The 21,492-nt window shown below is 43.7% G+C and overlaps 1 protein-coding gene and 1 long non-coding RNA gene across 4 annotated transcripts; both read right to left on the bottom strand.

Annotated features, from left to right (window-relative positions):
• Positions 1–9,792: 9,792 nt before the first annotated feature.
• LOC100841063 lies at positions 9,793–14,289 on the bottom strand. Its single transcript, XR_002960237.1, has 9 exons — positions 13,924–14,289; positions 13,655–13,703; positions 13,265–13,346; positions 12,054–12,306; positions 11,463–11,643; positions 10,768–10,997; positions 10,473–10,685; positions 10,176–10,312; positions 9,793–10,083 (listed from the first exon to the last, which is right to left on the bottom strand). It is a non-coding gene; the product is annotated as an uncharacterized LOC100841063 (long non-coding RNA).
• A 4,002-nt stretch (positions 14,290–18,291) lies between these two features.
• Positions 18,292–21,469, bottom strand: LOC106866637 (F-box/LRR-repeat protein At3g26922). Of its 3 annotated transcripts, XM_014902213.2 has the most exons (5): positions 21,389–21,469; positions 20,402–21,262; positions 19,799–19,969; positions 19,294–19,498; positions 18,292–18,692 (listed from the first exon to the last, which is right to left on the bottom strand). In XM_014902213.2, the coding sequence occupies exons 2-5, from the start codon at positions 21,200–21,202 to the stop codon at positions 18,667–18,669; spliced, it is 1,203 nt and encodes a 400-aa protein (XP_014757699.1). In that variant the 5' UTR covers positions 21,203–21,262; positions 21,389–21,469; the 3' UTR covers positions 18,292–18,666. The 3 variants fall into 3 exon arrangements, with proteins under 3 accessions (XP_014757699.1, XP_024318701.1, XP_014757700.1); XM_024462933.1 differs by having other exon boundaries at positions 20,402–21,456; XM_014902214.2 differs by having other exon boundaries at positions 19,294–19,474; positions 20,402–21,456.
• Between the last annotated feature and the right edge of the window lie 23 nt (positions 21,470–21,492).

Below are 21,492 nucleotides of genomic sequence, written 5' to 3'. Positions count from 1 at the left end.
TTTACCTGATTTTACTAAATCTAGGCCACACAATGTATGTGAACCGGGTCCCCACGAGGTTCGGATCTGGCGACTACAAGAACGTCCCCCGCCCCGCTATACCTGTTGGGAGGTCATTGGTGACGTGGTGATCCCCATGGGGACTAATTATGTACCCTACCCGTCCCCTAATAGAGGAAAACCCCATTGGGGGTTGGGTAAACAGTCCCCGTTGCCATCCCTAGTTGAGCCTGATTTGAGAATGTTAATAGGCCAAATGTATTAATCCTAAAACAAGATAAAAAATATAAACGGGTCGGTGCCGTCCCGACCCGAGGGCCTAAGGTTAAAGCCCATGCACAGCACAGGCAAGGCCTCGGGCCGGCCCTGTCTGATTATTTTTGTGCATGACCGGGCTCACTCGGCCCAAGCCCGCTGGGCTTTCAGGCTTTTGAAACAAGCCCGGCCCGATGGCCATCTATGTTCACATCGTACGCAATTTATTGGACAAGAAACGTCGTACTCTACTAGTATTGTGGTATGCTCACGAAACCTGAGGAGTCGATTCCGATTTGATTTGAGCCAACCGTTATCATCTGTAAGGGCGTATACAATGGGATGATGCCTCATTGTTATTAACAGGCAAGGCAACGGGGGATAATTGTTAACGTGGAAAAAAGATGAATAAAAAGGGCACAAGTCACCAAAAGATGATCTTTTCACGAGAAAAATAAGACAAATATAAAACAAATTTTTCATTGTACTGGATTTCACTTTTTTTAACATTTATGTAATTAATTTATTTCTCTAATCATTAATTGTACTCGTGTATCCGATGCGTCACAGCCAGCCTATTCTAACCGTGCGTGAGCGCTCGCAGCACTCTAATTTTGCAAACTACCCCTAAATATTTTTGGCAGAAATCAATCCACCGTCTTCTCATGCAAAAAGCTCTCCACGATGATCAATGATCAATGAGTCCACGTCGCCTTCGCCCCGGAGTGATCAGTCGTCGCCTTTGCCCCTGCGCTCATTGTTGTCGTCACCTGTTTCTAGAAATCAGTATTATCCTTAGGGCCATACGCCAAGACCACGGCGACTGCAACGTCCCGGCCAATTCTACTTGCAAAACCGCTCGAACTACGCTTGAACAGCGATGGAATTTCGGCTGCCTGACGTGTACTCCCTCCATCTCATATCAAGTGACTCAAATTTGTCCAAATATGATTGTATTTATGTCTAAAAAACGTATAGATACAAGTAATAGAAAGTCACTTAATATGAAATGGAGGGAGTACCATTGATTCTTTGGGCAGCTAACTGCTGCTAGATGCACCAGGTGCAAAAACCTTACAAGAAACGCATCGGGCTAGCGGCATTAGAACATCATGTGTTAGGTAAGGAACGCCTCAATCGCCAATAAGAGAAAGGCAAGATGAATTTGTTTTCTAGCTATCTGAAATTTCCATTCACAGCAACTTACAGTCACTTGTTTCTAGAAATCAGTATTCACCAGCGATGTTGGCAGTATGCAAACATTCTATATTCAGATGCCGGACAAGCACACCCAAAAAACATCGCTGTCCACGAGTGATAATCCAGAGGAGGTCAATCTGCAAGTACTAGATACATAAACAAGAACAAGGAAAATTCACACAAGTACTCCCTCCGTGCCATATTAAATGTCTCAAATTTGTTCAAATAGCAATGCATCTACACCTAAAAAACGTTTAGATACATGTAATATTTTGACATTTAATATGAGACGGACTGCAAGGGACCTTTGGCTCGCGTATGTAGCAGACCGGAGTCGTCAGGTGGAGGGGCACCCACTGGAGGAGCCTGGTCCAAGTGGCAGGAACGTTGTCGGCGACAGGCCAGAGATATGCATAGGGCGCAACGATCGCTCGAGGGCGAAGGCTCGCTTCGGGGTGATGGCAAGGATGAGAAGAATGGATTGATTCGTGCGAGAAGTGTTAGGCGTGGTTGCAAAATTAGAGTTTTGAATAAAGCGAACACTAATTGCAATGTTTTCTAAAAAAAGAATTAAATTTACCTCAAAAAAAAAGTTCTCTAAAACTAAACAGACACGCCCCGCCCAACGCCACGACTCCGACGGCGGCGACGGCTACTACGAGCTGGAGCACGGCGAGTACGACCACTACGAAGGCCGCACGCTGTTCAACCTCGACCCGCACGTCGACCTCTGGATCGAGCACGCCCTGTCCGCCTGCCGCGCCCGCGAGCTGTCGGTGCGCTTCGGCGAGGACGACGCCAACGTCGCCCTTCGCTTCCAGGCACCTGACGGCGTCAGGCTCTACGATGAAGGGCTCCTGGACTTCACCCCCTGCGCCGCGCTCCTGGACCTCAGCCTCACGCGCTGCCGCCTCGCCGGCGAAAAGGCCCCCTTCGCCGCCTCAGCGTTGTATCCTGCCACATGGATCTGGACGTGGAGTCGTGCCGTCGATTGACGGAGCAGCCGGCGGTAACACAACGGACGGTGTCCACGCCGAGACTCCGTTATCTACAAATATCCGATGACCGTCGCAAACTAAATAATCTCGAGCACCCGACTCCTCCTTCCCTCCAGTGGTGGACTCCTGATCCACAGGTTTTGTCCTACTTTCAAACAAATCCCGTGGTGTTTTTTTCCTATCTAGGACCTGATCACTAGCTTTCTCCACGGCATGCTAATAATCACCAGGATGATATATACTTTAATTTTGTTCTAAGCTAGTCAAACTATCTCGGTTCAAAAATATAAAATAATCTAGCTTTGTACTATGTCAAATTTATTAATTTCTGACCAAGTTTATAAAAAAAAATCTATCAATCGACACAACTGCAAACTTTGTAAAATTTAAGAAATTTGACTTAAAACAAAGTTAAAGCACATTATATATATTTAGAAACAGAGGGAGTATAAAATAAAATGTGATCCGACATTCTTAATCCTTCTTGTGCACTGTATGCAGACAATATTACCGTGGGATTTGACAGGGTGCCCCATGCTTAGCAAGCTAAACAGTCCGGAAAATAACGAATTGTGCAAGTATGATGCATCTGGACCCTCCTGCCTTCTTTGGCAGACACCATTGCTAAAGGGTCTCATTTTGCAACTTTTAGGGTATGTTTATATGATCATGTTCTCAGATATGGTTACCTTTGGGATTTTGCATTTACCATATGCAAGTTTGTGACATAAGTTTTATATGATCATGTTCTCAGATATGGTTACCTTTGCGATTTTGCATTTACCATATGCAAGTTTGTGACATAATTTTTTTTTTCTTGTTCTGAAATCAGCCCTGCAGTCAAGACGAAAACAGACCTAAGTTATATTACATTGGAAGAGTCTGTTCTTGAAATGGAGGAGCGCTACTATGAGAAAGAGAGGATCATCAAGTGTAGGAAGGTTGACGCAAGGGTTGATGAAATTGTGAAAGCATATCTTTGGGTGAAACCATAATAGCTAACAAGCAATCCTAAGGTAAAAAGCAGATGTAAACCCAGTTTCTTTGTGTACTTCCTTGTGTGAATAACTAATGCGGAAATTCACAAAACTTATTAGCTAGAAAAATGATCCGAAAAGACAAGTAGCACTACTATATAGATATGCTCATACGTGACGGACCATGATTTGAAGTGAAGCAATTTGTATACGTATATACATTGTTGTTCTATATTCTAGCAATTACAAAACTTGTCAGATAATTCGTAGTATTAAGTCTATACTATTTAGGTAGCTGATAGTAACATTCAGAGTTTTGAAGTTGTTGGAAGTCAGAACAAAACCCTGGATTCTATCACCGAAGCAGAACGAAAGTTTGGAGATTTTGTTAGCCACACGAACCAAAGTTCCTAGCTGCCGTATGATGTCTTTATATATGTTCAAACTGAACCGACCCGGCACCCAACAGGATACGGATTCATATCCAACACAACACCATCCATTCAGGAAAAAAAATGGGTTCGGTTTAGACTCTAGAATCAAAACGATCTAATTAAATACGAATACAGATCAAACTATAAACTGTTGAAACTCTTTACAACTCCTAAATCGACTTGACTCGAACCAGAAACTGAAATTAACAGGTCGATCGTAAGCTTACAGTGGTTTTCTTGGCATTTTGGATCTGTTTTTTCCTTTAATTATCAATGTATATGCACTAAAGTAGGAAAGCATCCGTGTCAGTATATCCAATTGCAGTTCTTACATATATTTTTTCTAATTTCTAATGAGACCCCGCGCTGAACTGAAAGTGCTTTTGTACAGGAAAGTTTGGAAAAGCGAGAGCCGGGAGGATTGGAGCTGTTGATGGATCTCATTATTCTAAATTATGGCAAGGTTGCTACTGTGTTTTGCCAAATTAAAAGTAGCCGTGATAAGAGGAAATTACTAGTTAGCCTAATGGCAAATTATCTCCTGGGCCAGTCCGAGGAAGCCTAGGAAAAGGTTGTTTTGGATTTATGATAAGTTTCTTTAATAAGGGGTTGATTGGATTTAGATAACGAGCTCTCTGTGATATCTGATGATGTTAACCCTACTTTTCAAAATCTGGAAAAACGTATCTTAATAAAAATAAAATTGGTGGTCATGACACGTCTGGGCGCCGTTATTATCATTTTTTCAAATTCTGACTCGATGCCCTTTTTTTTAACGGTTAATTGGATCTATGCCACTATCTATTTCACCGGTTGGAGATATGCCATTACAAAAACTTACTTGGAGAAATGCCACTCTGACTTTTTTATACCTCTATTCATGCCATTTTGTCCAATACCAGAACTATACTGGTCTAAATACGTATAGATATAACTCTATACGAACAGTTTTTTCCCATCCCAAGTCAAACAGTTCTATTCCTCTTATTCCCACGCGCTCCTCACATCCCGTCCCCAACTGTGAACTCATATTACTGTTTTTTATTTTCTGTAATTTTTATATACTTTTCTGAGAAGATTGAATTTCGGGCCAAATTTAAATTTTTTTAACCTTTATGGTGCCTAGAAGACTCGAACGTACCGTTGAACATTGTAAATAGGGGTATTATGGTAAATATTTCTGTACACGCTGAAATACATGTATTTTATGAACACTTATTGCTCTTAAGTGGACAGAATGGCATTGATAGAGGTATAAGAAAATTAGAGTGGCATTTTTCCAACTCAAAGTTTTTTTTAATGATCTGGAAGCCTTGCATGGCTCGGTCAAAGTTGGTATTGGCAGTGCACTTGCCTACTGTACAATTGGTGGTTGGGTCATGACACATCTGCCGTCCAATCTAAATCCAACGGCTAGCGTGACACAAAGGCAAAGGCCCGTGACTTCTCTGTTTTGGCAGGGAGGAGTGCGGTACTGTGGTTGTCGGACGACGTGGTAAGCGGCAGCAAAGCAATGTCATGTGTTTCTGTCCACGGGTTCATCACTCACGGAGGTGGGAGATGGCATCTGGTTCTTGCAGGTGGGAGTCACTCTCCAGGGGTTCATCACTCACGGAGGTGGATGATCCTGATCCTGAGCTGCCTTGATGCTGGCAAGATAGTGAGCGAATTGAATCTGTCGATGACATTAAGAAGGAATTCAAGCCACTCGAAGTGACCTTTGCCGACGGTGATAACCAGGCCACCATGGATATCCCTCCAGAAAATTATATTGTGGTCACGGTAAACCTTCGAAGGTCACCTAGGAGAAAGATCTTCAGATACACATTAAAGAAGAGCTAATTAATATGTCTGCATTTTTTGTGGCGGGCATCCTCAATGGAACAGAGATTGGTCTGGAGGTGTGCCTAAGTTCTCTCAAAACATTTCACACTTGATCCATATTTGAATGAAGTTTGTACATGGGAAAAAAGATTAATGGGATTAGAGCTCGGGTCATCGTGAAGAGAGAGCAAAATGTGGCAAAGTGTTACAAACCCCTCCGATTGTGTCCGTGTGAAACCCTAACCCCAAAAGGTGTGTTTCTGAAATTTATTCGGCATTTTCAACCCATTGGTGTGGCATTTTTCAAAAGACGAGAATTGCAGTGGCATGTTTCAAATTTGCCAAAATTGCAGTGGCATATATCAAATAAACCAAAGAACTTATATTAAAACATCCATACACTACCAAAGCATGTTTACCGAAGCATGTTATTACGCAAATATGACCATTATGGTTAAAGTCTTACACAGTCAAGGGGGCAAATAGCAAGTAAAGTTTACATAACTCATATATAAAGATAACAAGTGAAGCCCAAATGAACCTATTTGCAAAGACTGGCAGGTGGTATGTGATCAGTATGCATGCACAATGAACTTATATCAAAACATCCATACATTAACGAAGCATAGTATTACACAAATATGACCATTATGGTTGAAGTCTTACACATTGTCTCAAGGGGCTGAATAACAAGTAAAGTTTACATGGAAATTCAAACATAACACATGAACCCAACAATATATACCAAGCCCAAATCAACTTGTTAGGGGTTGAGGCCTCGTTCTTGTCAGTAGCCACTGGTGTTCTCATCTTCCTCCTGGCGGCAGAAGAGACTGGCCATGACGAGGTCTGTGCACGACGGCTTCGGGCTGCGGGAGATGTAGGTGAAAGAGGCTCCGTCGCAGGGGAGGCGTGCGAGTTATGTGGGCCCAAGTAGCGACGTCGGCAGCAAATCCATGCCCGAGCCACAATAAGACCTGTGCTTAACCACTTACAAAACAATTGGGACTCAAACGCGCAGTTTCAAAAAATTAGGACTAACTTGAGACCTTCACGGAAGAATTAGGAGCTCTGATGCATTTTACTCTCGTTTGTTTCACCCTCAAAACATAAGCTAAGTTGGTTAGTTTCCCTTTTTTTTCATTACAGAACATAAAGAGAAGGTTTAGCTCCAATTACACGATGTAGATATGTAGCTAGAGAAGGTATTCAGTAGTATCTAGTGATTCTGTACTAAAAAATTGAGCTGTAGTAATGTATTCCACTAGCGGTCTAGCACCACATGATATAGGCTCTTCCTAAAGAAACTATCGTGCTAAGGCATTCAGTGGTATCTAGTGATTCTGTACTTAAAAATTGAGCTGTAGTAATGTATTCCAGCAGTATTCTAGCACCAAATGATATAGGATCTTCCTAAATAAATAATCGTGCTAATTAGGGCATGCATTCGGTTAATATGGTCACAACGGTTCGGTAGTTTCGGTCCCTTCTGTTCATTCATTTCTCCAAAATTAGTCAACGAATCTTCTTAGAAAAATAAACATGGAACCTAATACACCCACAAAATATCGGTTCAGTTTTTAGTTAACTGAATACGCCGAATCAATAGCAAAGAATCATTGCGGTTCGTCAAGAATATGGCGTAGTTTTCCATCTTCTATCCCTGAGAGGGGATCACTCCACCTTTCTTTTTCTTCTTCGTTTGAGCAGATTATCCGCCAAAGCCTAGCGCAGGAAATAGATCCCAGATGCGCGGATGGCCTTGGCTACGGAGCTGAATTGTCTTTTATTTTTCCTCTTTGATTTCTCGGCATTAATAACCGAAGAGAACACTGGTCACTGAATAAAATAATTGTAAAACCGCACCATTCTCCAGAACCTAACTTAGCCTCTTCAAGAACAAAAGGATAAATAGGTGGAGGAAAAGAAAGCGACAACAATAGTGACAACAACTTTAGGAGATAATAGTTTGCTCACCTTTGTCATGTTTCCTTCACTCTCCGCCTTGACATCGTCTGTCGCAACCGTCTCGCCCTAGGTGGGCTGCGCCTCCAACTCTACCTCCTTGGCTGAGGATTTCTCAGCCAAAATCCTCTCCTCTTCACCTTCATTAGGCATCATCTCTTCTAGTCTCATTTGCACAGTACGACATGTCATCATCTTCATGGTAGCTCCAACAGATGGGCCGGGCAGGCGAGATTGTATGACGAGCTGACAGATCCCGTGTTGGTCACGCCTTCCTTGACTGTCGCTTTGGCTTACTAATTAGTTCAGGCTCCTCGAAGTTGATAGTACGAAGAGCACACACAATCAGCGGCAGTGACGAGCTGGATCCTTCGACGACCTTGTGGGCAGACAAGTCCGCCGCGAACTTGTCTGCCCACAAGGTCGTCGAAGGATCCACCTCATCACTGCCGGTAATTGTGTGTGCTCTTCCTACTGCTAACTGCGAGTCAACTAATTTGGAAGCCAAGGCGACGCTCAAGGAAGGTTCGACTGGCCTGAGATCTGGCAACTTCTCATACAATCTAACCTGTCAGCCCATCTGTTGGAGCTAACATGAAGAGAATGACACGTCGTAGTGTGCAAATTAGACTGGAAGATACGCTGCCTAATGCGGGTGAAGAGGACAGGGGTTTTGGCAGAGAAATTCTTAGCCGAGGTAGAGTTGGAGGCGTAGCCCACTGAGGGTGAGGCAGCTGCGGCAGATGATGTCACCACCGAGAGCGAAGGAAACATGACAAAGGTGAGGAAACTATTATCTGCTAAACTTGTTGTCACTATTATTGTCGCTCTCTTTTCCTCCACCTTTTTTTCCTTTTGTTCTTGAAGCAATTAAGTTAGGTTTTGAAGAATGGTGCGGTTTTACAATTCTTTTATCCGGTGACCGTCGTTTTCTTCGGTTATTGGTGCCGAGAAATGAAAGAGCCAAAATAAGTGAGAATTCAACTCCGTAGCATTGGCCATCTGCGCATCTAGGATCTACTCCCTGCTAAGTCACTAGGTTTTAGCGCATAATCTGCTCAAAAGAAGAAGAAATGCTACGCACTAGGTGACGTGATCCCCTCCCATGGATAGAAAGATGGAAAACTACACCATAGTGATGATGAACCACAACTATGCTTTGTTATTGAATCGGCGTATTCGGTTAACCGAAAACCAAAACTATAATTTGTGGGTGCATTAGGTTCGGTATTTTTTTCTAGGAAGATTCAGTTGGTAATTTGGAGAAATGAATAAACATAAGAGACCGAAACTAGTGAACCGACATAACCATATTAACCGATATGACCATCCTAATTAGCACGATAGTTTCTTTAGGAAGAGCCTATTACATTACTACAGCTCAATATTTGAGTACAGAATCACTAGATACCACTAAATGCCTTCTCTAGCTACATATCTACATGGTGTAATTCGGTTAAACCTTCCCTTTTTCTGTAATAAAAAAAGGGAACTAACCAACTTAGCTTATGTTTTCAGGTTAACACAAACAACAATGCACTTTTCAAAGGGTATTATGAAGGTAAAGCACATTCCAATCATTGGCCTCGTATGTTACAACCGGAGGATCAGCCTTATCAAATAATTTTGAAGAGCTCTAACCAAGCATGGATATATGTATATACAAGTTATACAAGTTCATTCTAGGTACTCACTTGGCTTTTTGATGTTGACAAAAACGGAGGAAGATGAGAACACCAGCAACTACTGTGATGATTAGTACGAGAACTAGGGCGCAATCCCTAACATGTTGGGCTTGGCATGTATATATTGTTGGGCTCATGCATTATCTTTATGAATTTCCATGTGAACTTTACTTGCTATTCGGCCCCTTGAGACAATGTGTAGGACTTTAACCATAATGATCATATTTGTGTAATACTATGCTTCATTAATGTATGGCTGTTTTGACATAAGTTCATTGTGCATGCATATTGAACATGGCATACCCCTTGTCATAGTCTTTGCCAATAGGTTCATTTGGGCTTCACGTGTTATCTTTATATATGACTTATGTATACTTTACTTGCTATTTGCCCCTTGGCGCAGTGTGCAAGACTTTAACCATAATGGTCATATTTATGTAATTTTATGCTTAAGTAGTGTATGAATGTTTTGATATAAGTACATGGGTTTATATGATATATGCCACTACAATTTTGGCGAATTCAAAAAAAGCCACTGCAATTCTCATCTTTTGAAAAATGCAACTACAATCTGTAGATTAATTCTTCGAAAAATGCCACTCGAATGGGTTGAAAGATGCCAAGTAAATTTCTGAAAGCACAGCTTTGGAGATTCAGTTCTCTCACTATCTTGCCAGCATCGAGGCAGCTCAGGATTAGGATCAACCACCTCCGCGAGTGATGAACCCTGGAGAGTGACTCCCACCTGCATGAACCAAAAGCCATGTAGCTATACGTACTGATTGTTGTTCAAATGTATGGGAATCAAGTCAACTTGTACCGTGATACCAAACATACCGCTGAAACAAGTCGAGCATATGTCTCCTCAAGAACAATGCTGTAGGTGCTACCGCTATCGAAGACGACTTCCATTGGCTCCTTGCTTACAGTACGTTGAGGTTGAGTGTGCTGTGTGGGCCGGTGAGTAGTAAATCCTGAAAGGAGAATAAAAAGAGCAGTTTGGTCATGTAATTGTTTTTCTTATGAACAGGGATTGGTCATGTAATTGAAATTAAAGTAACATCTAACTTCATCTAACTTCTTTCAGACATGCATGTTATGTACAATATGAAGTCATGGTTAGTTATATTAGACCATTGGAACCCAGGTCATGCCCGAAGAGGGCACATTGTCTCCCCCAACAAAGAGGTAGGCCCCTCCATGGACGCTGAGGCAATAGACGACGACATTCTCGGTGATCACCCCTTGTTGCTTGAGCTGTGAGACGAAGTCCCCCGTTCCCGACCGATCCTGAGGACGCCATCCACCGGTGTCACCTCCTGCCCACCTTGATGGCCGTATCCACAGCTGCATGCAGGCACAAACGAGATCACTATATCATGAAATTCACCGCAATTCTTCAGTGGTTTCAGACAGTTTGCAATGTTACCCGAAGGCAAGGTTGAGGCGGTCGTTGGTGGTGGTGGGGAGGGAGAACGTGTCGGCGAGGAGCACGCCCATGGAGTTCTCACCGTTGGTGTATTCTATCTCGTAATCACATTGGTTAGGGTCCAGGGTGCAGTCCTGCTCGATGTCCAGGTCTTTGTGCACTTTGACACATCGCTCGTCTCCGCATAGCAGCTTGTTCATCCGTCTTGGTTTGTACAGATCGTGTGGTACCTGTAACACCAAAAGACCATGATCAATTCAACCTCACATGCAACTTTGACATCCATGCTGCAAGATGAAAGATTCAGGACCTAAAACCATGAAACTAGATAGAAACTAGGACACAAGAGGCATGCATGAGGCTACGTACAAGTAGTACAACAGGTGTGACAAACTCCACTCATAAGTCATGCTAGTTTCTAGGTTGCTAGCTAATGTCTCAAAAAAATATTCATGCTAGTTTTTTTCGATAAGGGAAACCACACCGGCCTCTACCTCCATTGATGCACATAGCCAATATTCATACTAGCTATTTAGCTAGGATTCTAAAATGAAACTGTAATGACTCACTTTATCTGTGTAGGGGTGTTCAAAATCGGTTTAGATTCCATGCGCGCAAACTGACAGTTCATTTTTTTTGCACTAACTTGCTCGCTCAGGTGTTGAACATCAAAGGAATATGAATTAGCGTACCACCTGACTGTTTCCATGGGTTCAGCTCAACCCGTTTCTGAACAGCCCTAACTCCAGTGTACCTGGTGGCAGCTCCGGCAGGTGGTGTCGCACTCCAGCCACGTGATGAGCACCCCCACCGGTGTCGACGTCGAGGAAGTAGGGTTTCGCGGGTTCACGAATGTTCATGGCAATGTAGAAACGGCTGTATGTGTACGTACGTACACAGGCAGAGAAAGCATGTGAAATGCTGCAGCAGAGAAGTTGGAGCACACAGATTGCACACAGATTTGGAGGAAATTAAAAGATTGTAACTTGGAGACGAATTCAAAAACTCAATAGAGAATTTGTATAGTTGTCATTCTAATTCAGGCATACATTCTGAATTGGTATATCTTGACATTGTAACTTCAATGAGTTTCATACAAGTAATCAAGAAGAATCAAAATCGCAGCATTTTTGGCAGACCAATCACTAATGCTGTAATGCATTAGCAGACATATGACTGAAAAGCCATTTCCTATGTAAGAAATAGCGATCCTCTGCATGCAGTGACATAATAAACATTGGGAGTATAAGGAAGAGATGTAGGTGTCGACGGAGGAGGTTGCGTACCGGACAGGGTAGGTGTTGCCAGGGAGCTCAAACACTACAGAGGAGGCCGATGACCAGAACCACATGGCAGCGAAGGTGGAGGAAGAATTGAAGCCAGAGCTCTGAGAAAGGAGCAGGATCAATTCTGGTGCCGAGCAGGTATTTATAGCCGTTTCCTTCGGAGCTTAATTGTCAACAGTACTAATTTGCGGTCATCCGCCAGGGACTTCAACTTCAGTTGATTTCTGACACCAACTCTGTTTCGGAAGCAACTCTGTTGGAAGGACATAAGTTGCATGCTATGATGTCCAGAGATATATCAACAGGAACTGGTGATCTAGAGAAAGTAAACAAGGTTTGAACTTCAAAAAATAAGCAGCTTTGAGCATCATTTTGTGTGAGCTTTCAAAAAAGAGAATCCAGAAATTTTATTGAACTTATGAAAAAATTGGTTGAGTTTTAAAAAAATTTGGGGATACAATGCAAAACTAAAGTATAGGCATCCAACTGTACGTTTGTGACGAGTTCCAAAAATTTGTGAGTATGGTTCCGATTGTCTAAAAAAATTTGGGAATCGGATATCAAATATTTGTGAAGCGGATATTGAAAATCCATGAAACGTGCGAATTCGGCTTTCAAAGAGGTATGTGAGTCAGCTTCCTGAAACTTGCGAATCAGTGGCCTCAAAAGAAAAAACAGCAACACATGACATTGCCCTCGAATTAAGATCCAACGGCGTGCACGAAACAAAAGACAAAAAAAACATCCAGACTTTGCTGTTTTCAGAGATCCAAACAGCTGAAGCAATCTGAACTAGAAATCTACAGACTCAAGACTACAGACTGAAGAAAATCTTGGTAGCTGGATAGGTTATGGTAGGCAAAACTAAACAGATTATTAGGAGGAAAACTGTACCGGTTATGAGGGGAAAATCTGGATAACTGAACAGATTTCGAGTGAAAAATCTGTAGAAAGAACTCAAGCCAGAATCTGTAGCATAATTGACATTTCGTAGCACTTAACATTGAATGTCTGAAGCACTTACGGAAACATATCAAATTAAAAAATCTGCAGCAATAAGTGAACCGAAAAGACATGCAGTTTCTGTAGATCATTCTCCACTTCTACTTGAGGCTGGACCTTATGATCAGTGAACGAATTGGAGAGGCAAAACACTCAAAAATGCACAGAACACTCAAAATAGCAAGGGCAAAAACATAGCCGAATCATACCCCCGTTGCAGTCAGTTCAGAGGATGCGCTTGAGGATGCCCCATCAACTAGCAACACGATGGCCATCACCAAAGATCAATCACTGGCAGTGCACATAGGGGTGATTGAGCAAAGTTTTTGAAATATGGTAAATTTTATTTTTATTACAATAAGTTTTCCGGGTTTTGAAAAGTAGGGTGAGACATCAGAAATCAACGAGAGCCTGTTACCTAAATCCAAGCAACCCCTTCTCTAGATACAAAGAAACTTTTCATAAAACCAAACAACCTTTTCCTAGGCACCGATCCTCGGACTGGCCCAGGAGAGAATTTTGTCATTAGGCTAACTAGCAATTTCCTGTTATCACGGTTATTTTCACTATAGAATAGAAAAATACTGGTGATGACTTACGAGATTGTATTCTTAGGTTCATCTTGTCGTCACAGACAACTGCAGTAGTCTGCATAGAGTGCAAAAGGAGTAAGAACGTAGGAGACTATTTTTTATATTTGAGTAACAACTGCAGTAGCCATGATGAACAAATACTTGCACCATTCTTGAAGTTTGGCCATTTTTATAGTCGTAAGAGACGTCGATAGATTTTTTTATATATAAACTTGTTCAGACCTTAATAAATTTGACTTAAAACACGACGAGATTTGTTTGGAAGTATGACAAACCTGTGCATCAGGAGTCCACCAAGGCAGGGAAGGAGATTATTTAGTTTGCGAAATCGCTCGCGAGGTTCGCGGTCATCGGATATCCGCAGATAACGTAGACTCGGCGTTGATACCGTCCGTTCTGTCACCGCCGGCTGCTCCGTGAATCGTCGGCTGGACGCCTCCATGTGGCAGGACACGAGACGCGGAGGCGCTCCAGCGAGGGGGACACGAAGGGGACCTCGTCGCCTCCGAGGCGGCAGCGCGTGAGGCCGAGCTCCAGGAGCGCGGCGCAGGGGAGAAATCCAGGAGCCCCTTCCCGTAGAGCCTGACGCCGTCCAGGCGCACCGTGGTCAGGTGCCGGGAGGCGAGGAAGGCGAGGGGAGACCGCGGCTCCCACGCGACGCCGAGCTCGCCGCGCCGGCGCGCCGCGAGGGCAGCTCACAGGCATGAGCGGAGGGCCGGCGGAGAAGGCGGTGGACGAAGAGGAGGAAACTGTCGTGGAATGGGCTACGATAGCGCAAAATAAAAATTCTACCCATCCCATCCGTATCAATGCTGTAAATAATGGATCACGAGATTACCACTAGACGCGCAGATCCATAGTGGAAATAGAGTCGATGATGCGTGTCGATGCCGAGTAGTCGTTCGACCTGCTCCTCCTTGCCGATCCCACGAGCAGTTCGTCCAAGCACCGCAGGTGCAGCGCCTCCGAGGTATCCACACATGCAGGGAGGAATTCGCGGACTGCTAGATCCGATCAAAAGGTTTTGGGCGTGGAGATGTGACGGCCGAGTATAACTTGCGTCTGGACTGGTGTAACCCTAGCCGGGTTGGTCTCCTCCACTTATATAGACGTTCCTAGTGGGCTCAACACTTGAGATCCGTTAGGAGTCTAAACCCGATACGAGTTGGATCCGATCCAACTCGGTCCCCATCCCTTAAGCGTGTGACCCTTCAGGTTTGCGGTCAGTCGGACACGACTACGAGCTCGGACTGCGAGTCCGAGTAACACCTTACTCGTCCACCGACACCGACTCAAGTCGATAGTTGGTAACGGCGCCTAGCAGCACGTGCCAACTCCCGAGTGACCACAATATATATTGACGAACCATACAATGTGTCATATGCAACATTCCTTTTGCCTCACGATATGTGTGTCGAGCTCAAGACAAGTGCTTGTCATCCTTGTGGATAGCTCGACTCTCTTCTTGTTCCTGTGATACAGATTCCCGAACGAGTTAACACTTAACTCAAGTCGCATGGTCATGCTTTCCGAATCTGATCACTCGAGAGGGTCTAGAGATATCTCTCCGAATAGGAGGGGCAAATCCCATCTTGATCAACCATGACTCGCAGCATGCTTCTCAGCAAATCCGAAAGTTACCTTTATAACCACCCAGTTACGGAGCAGCGTTTGGCAACCCCTAAGTAGGCCGATTCACCTCCCAATCTCATGCGATGACCTCAGATTTAGGACTGGCATATACATCGTACTTGAGACTGACAAATGACAATCATCTCGTTGTGTCTCAGTGCGGGTCTGTCCGACTCCACAATCTCATTGCCGAGTCCATACTATCAGTCGGCAACACCTTGCCCTATGACTTGTGAGACATAGTCATCATACTGATTCACATTGCTAGTCTAGGTTATGTGTTCGCATAACCTCAATGACCAGAGATCATTAGAACAACATCATAGAATACATAGTCTCACAAACAAATCACGTAATCATATTGATTCACATTGGTAGTCTAGGTTATGTGTCCGCATAACCTCAATGACTAGAGACCATTAGAACAACATCATAGAATACATAGTCTCACAAACAAATCACGTAATCATATTGATTCACATTGGTAGTCTAGGTTATGTGTCCACATAATCTCAATGACCAGGGACCATTAGAACAACATCATAGAGTACATAGTCTCACAAACAAATCACGTATTTGTTGATACATATCAGTGATGATGTTCAAGGACAATAACAATAACTCATGAATACATAGGAAATAATATCATCACATGGTTGCCTTTAGGACATATCTCCAATAGAAACAATCGTCTTCGCTCCTCCGGGAGGGGCGCCGCTTGGGATCTCCAGAGTCCAGAGGATGTGGACGGCCGGGAGCTATCTATGGGCCATTTCGGTGGCTTAGGCTGGGCCAGAAATTTAAAGAAGGCTGAATGTTTTCGGCCGGTTTGTATTTACTTCAGGCCTGCACGAAATGGCCGAAATTCCGCATAATAAGGCTCTTTTCGGCCGAAAGCCAAAACCCTGTGTGGCGCCAACGGCGGGAGAGCAGGGCGGCCTGCACGCAGAAGCGTCGCCTCCGGGAGATCAGCCAGCGAAAACGCCTAGTGTCCACGCCGCGGCGATGGCGTCGTCTTCTCCGCCTCTGACCAAGCGATGCCACGTTGAGCGCCCACGCTCCGGGCGTCCCGAGACTCGTCATCACACTGGGAAGAAAGCTGCGGCTCGACGACACGATCGAGTAGAATTGCGCCCTCGCCCGGATCTGGCGCACTGTAAAGCCTCGCCGCGTCCAAATCCTCCGCCGCATGTGCCTCGTCATCTATGGGATGGATGAACAAGAGAATATGGGAGAGGAAGAGAGTAAAATCAGAATATTCTCTTTTTTTTGTTATTCTTCAAAAGTTGGACAGGTTTTGGGTACCAAAATTTCTCCTTCTCCTAGCGACAGACAATGATTTTGGATGTTTAAATATTGATACGCTGTTAGACATGCTCTAGAAAAGCAAGTATAACTCTACATGGATCTACAAGATGGAGGTGGAGGCTGAGCCCCTCTCCCCTCTCCCCTCCACTCGCGACACTGGGTGATGTAGGGCGCACTAAACTGTCAGTGAATTGTGGCTGGCAGAATGGATGGAGAAGAAGGGAAGAGAAACGAGGACGTAGGGATCTTGGGGTTTGGCGCGCTCTCGATCTTTTCAAAGCGTTTTCTTTTCTATAAACATTGTACTTATTATTTAATGAAATTGCAAATATTTTGCCTCCTTTCAATCTTTTTAAAAATAATCAACACCTGGCTCACAGTTTTTTGAAACTTGTCACAATGGTACGGTTGAATGCCCATTGTAAATTGTTGGAGATTCATCCTATATTTTAATTTTCTGAAAGCTCACACGAAATTATGCTCAAAAGCTAACTACTCCCTCTGATTCTAAATTCTTGATTCAAATTTGCCCAAATATAGATGTATCTATTCTTAAAAAACGTCTAGGTACATGTAATATTTCGACAACAATTTAGAATCGGAGGGAGTATTTTTTAAGTTCGAACCTTGTTTTACTTCCTCCGGTTCATGTTTCTGTTCCGGTACCCCAGAATTAATTAGAACCGTCCGTTTACTTTGATCTAAAGAACAGATTACTTGATACTGCCAGCTAGTCCAGCTTAGATGGATGGAGTATTTCTCAGAAAGAAGGGAGTAGCCAACCGGCAAGGGTATAAACAAAAAAAACTTCAGTTTCATCCTCCTCTCTCCTTGGCCGGAGTACTCAGAGAAAGGTTCCGACAGCGGCGGCGCGAGCTGGAATGACGGCGGTGGCGCGCGTTGGGCGGCCGACGGCGGCGGCGGCATGTCGGTCTGGAAGGGCGGCGGAGGCGGGCTGGGAGGCCACCGACGGCGGTGCGACAGGAAGGCGGGCGGAGGCACGCTGGAAGGCGGGCGGCGACTTGACGTTGGGAGGCAGGCGGCGGCGCGGGGTGGAAGGCCCGCGGGTGCGCGCAGGAAGTCGGGCGGCGGATTCGCGCGGGGACGCCGGCGACGGCGGCCCGGGCTGGAAGGCCGACCGAGGCGTGCTTCGAGACTGGCGGCGGCTTGGCTTGGGAGGCCGCCAGTGGCAGCGCGGGATGGGAGGCAAGCGGCGGCGACGCGAGCTGGAAGGCCGCGGCGGCTTGGTGCGGGGAGGCCGGCGATGGCCTGAATCGGGAGAGAGAGAAACAAATTCTGATTTTTTTTAATTTTATTACTAATGTGAAAAGTCAAAAATGCCCTTCTCTAATACGCCGTTTGGCCTCAGTGGAGTACCGTAGAATCTGCCTTAAATTTAAACCAAGGATTTTAGGAAATTTCCAATTAAGTTTCGATTGATGCAACAAATTTTTCCGATCCTTGCTTTAATTTTAAAGAAGAATCTTTGAAAACTCTGCAAAGCAGTCTGTTGCAACACATCTATCTGTATATTTTCAATACAAATCAGAGTAGCTTTGTGATAAAAACAATAAACCACAGATACTTTCTCTCCCTCCCACTCATAGCACAAAACAAACCAACTTTTGCATTGTCAAAAAAAAAGCCCACTTTTGTTGTTATCCATAACACTTTATAGTTGATAGTACCCCGCTCAGATGGGAAACAGGGAAAGGAACGATTTGGAATACTCCAATTGTCCAATTAAGAAGAGTTAAACCTTATTCCAGTTACCTAAAATGAAACAAAATGTACAGCTGGAAGAGTACTGGAATGACTCTTACTATTGCATCCAGCGCTGCCAATAAGATGCCAGGGCAGGATCTGCTTGAAAACTCATACGTGAAGGGGGCTAAAACCATTTAAACCAGTTCTGACTGCATCCAACAGCTAACATAATCAAATTTAGGGTGACATGATGCATGATATATACTCGTAAAAAAAGATAGCAACCTCATTGCTACAAACTACAGCGATATATGTATTACTTAATAACAAAGAGACAATTATCATAGATCCATCGACTATTGATCACCCAGCTATTCCTTCTGCTCGAAACTGAAACCTGTACAAGCATGAAAATACATGATAATTTATTAATTTAAGCCAAAAAGGCCAGACAGAGAAATGGGGAAGTTTCAAATTTGCAGCTGCTTGGTAAGAGATATAAAGAGGAATTGCATTTATCAAAGAAGTAAACTTGCAACATGATCTAATCATTGTAAAGTTAGGTGCATTCCTTACCTACATGAATTAATTTAGAAATTCCTTTGATTATTTGATAAAAGCTTACTTACCTGATAATTAGTCATGGAAAATATTTTATTACAAGCATTTGCATTCTCAAGATTATAATCGACAACTAGGTATTACATAGTACACTACTCCCTCCGATCATAAATTGTTGTCGTTGTTTTAGTACAAATTTGTTAATTTGTACTAAAACAACGACAACAATTTATGATTGGAGGTAGTATTTTTTAAGCGGATGTCGATATCAGTAACAGAAGCTACAGCATTAAGAAACAAGTAAAAGGCAGGTTGAAATTTTTACTTTTATGCAGGAGATTAAAGAGCACAGGAAGTTTTTACCCCACCTGGCAAGGCCTTCTCAAACTAAGATTAAAATATAAAGGGAGAATGAGTAGTGACAGCAGTTAACTTACTGCTGGATCGAGATTTCCACTGTTGGACATTAACATGGTCAGAAGGTACACCGCAAGAACTTAAGACCTTCACAACTTCACGGACCATCTCATCGATCTCATTACATTTGACTTGAACAATCTTAAGGTGCTTAGATGCAGAGCAATATTCCCTCGGTACGGAGGGTATGGAGCGTCCTTCCTGTTCCATTATATATTTGGCATTCTGCAGAAGTCAGAATAGTTCTACAACACTGGTCAATTAAAAATGCTAACTTTAATAACAAATATACCAACAACTCCTTTTGGTCAAAACTCAAAAGCAAGTATTGTGGTTGAATGTGTTGCACTCAATCTGTTTAAATTTTGACCAACAATATTGTCTATAAACGTTTCATAATCAATATGAAGAACATGAGTACATTTGTTTCTTAAACGAAAAAGATAGCAGTATTATAAATTCAATGAATCACAAATATAATGTGTGGAAGAAGTAACAACTATAATGCTTAGGAAATATATATACCTTACAGAGTTGAAGCGTCAGCTTCTCTAGGATAGGTGAGTACTTTAGAAAACAAATTAACACATTAACATTAGCGGCCAAGAACCACTCCTTGAGTAATAGCGTCTTCAAGTTGCTAAATGTTGGGCACCATCTAAAATCCCTTATTAACGTACACCGAAAAGGTGCAAACTGCACGGAAAAACTTGACTGTTAATTTTGAAGTACGTTTCAGAACTGATCAGCCAAAGCTGTAGATAAATGTGAAGACACTATCTTTTTACTCATAGAGAAAGTGGACTGTTGACCAAATTAATGGCACCACGGCATTTTATCTTAAGGTTACAATGCAAGCATGCAATTAAGCGTTTAATATGAATCGCATAACACTACATGTTCAAGAAGTCTGAAACTAGACTGAATCTCAATGAATAGCATAAAGGAACTGTTGCATGCATACTATTATGGGTGTGCCCATTGAAACATGATAACTTCAAAAAGCCAAGTCACCAGAATGTAAAACGAGCAAGAAGCTATCTTGAGTCCAAATATACATATCTAGTGATGGATACATTACTACGATAGAACTAAATTTTATGAATTAGCACAGGAGTACAAGCATACCGTTTTACCAGCTTCAACTGTCAACTCCAAATTTGAAGCGTCAGATAAACCGTCGAGAACCACCGAAGGGTCGTCATCATCCATTATGGTATAATCTTCGCAGCTTCTTCCAACTCTAATGAATGCTGAAACTAATGACGGCATGCTCTCAAGCAAAGGACACAAACCCTCGTCTAAATCAGCTATTTCTAGTGATAGGAGGCTCGGGGCATAAATACAGGCGTGGGTACTAAACTCAAAATCAGAGTGAGTAATGCTCAACCATTTTAGTGATTTGGAGGAGAGCCTGTGGCTGTCCAGGCTGCAAGATACCATCTTTAGATCCTCTAAAACCGGGCAGCATGAGAAATCCAGGAAGCAGCCTTTTAGCCTTACACTGTCAAGATGTAGTTTTCTCAAACGCTGTGAGATTAGAGGTGTATCACCCAGCACCGAGAGTTCATACAGACTGTACGAATCGAACAGCAGTGACCGGACTTGACAACACAGAGCTTGCCTAAGCCAGAGGTCGACGTGCTTACAATCCTCTTGAAAGTATGATTTGACTTCAAACCGACACTCCTCCAGAGCCGAGGAGTGGTCTCGGAGGTGCAGCAGATGGTTGACGAACTTATCCATCTCCTCGATGGTGTCGAACCTGTCCTGTTGGACAATGCACAGGCGAGGCACGGACCTCCAGAGGTGGCGCCAGCGCCGGGCCAGCACGCTCGTCTGCACCGCTTCGTGAGCCGGCAAGAAGGCCAGCACGTGCAGGAGGGCCTCCTCCGGGAGGGCGCTGATACGGTCGGCGCCGCTCGCCATGGATGCTTTCTTGTTCTTGCTAGTGCTGCGTTACGCCGAACAGGTGGTGGGCGTCCGGTGCTGCGGCGCACACACAGCAAGAGTTTCAACGGAGAACGGACGGGGGACGGTAAAGCGGCTTGGCAGAAGGTTGCTTGCCACCTTGGCTCAGAGCAGAAGAGAGATCACCGGAGATGGCAGTCTGACCTGATTTTTGCTCGCTGGCGTCCCTTCGGCGCCGGCGCGCGCACGCGGCAGAAGAGACAAGAAAAGTTACTGGGTAAAAACTGCACGGCACCTTAGAATATATT

Source organism: Brachypodium distachyon, chromosome 4, assembly GCF_000005505.3.
Source record: "Brachypodium distachyon strain Bd21 chromosome 4, Brachypodium_distachyon_v3.0, whole genome shotgun sequence".
Classification (NCBI taxonomy): Eukaryota; Viridiplantae; Streptophyta; class Magnoliopsida; order Poales; family Poaceae; genus Brachypodium; species Brachypodium distachyon.
The sequence above is the reverse complement of the archived record's forward strand: the minus strand, read 5'-3'. Positions and strand labels throughout refer to the sequence as shown.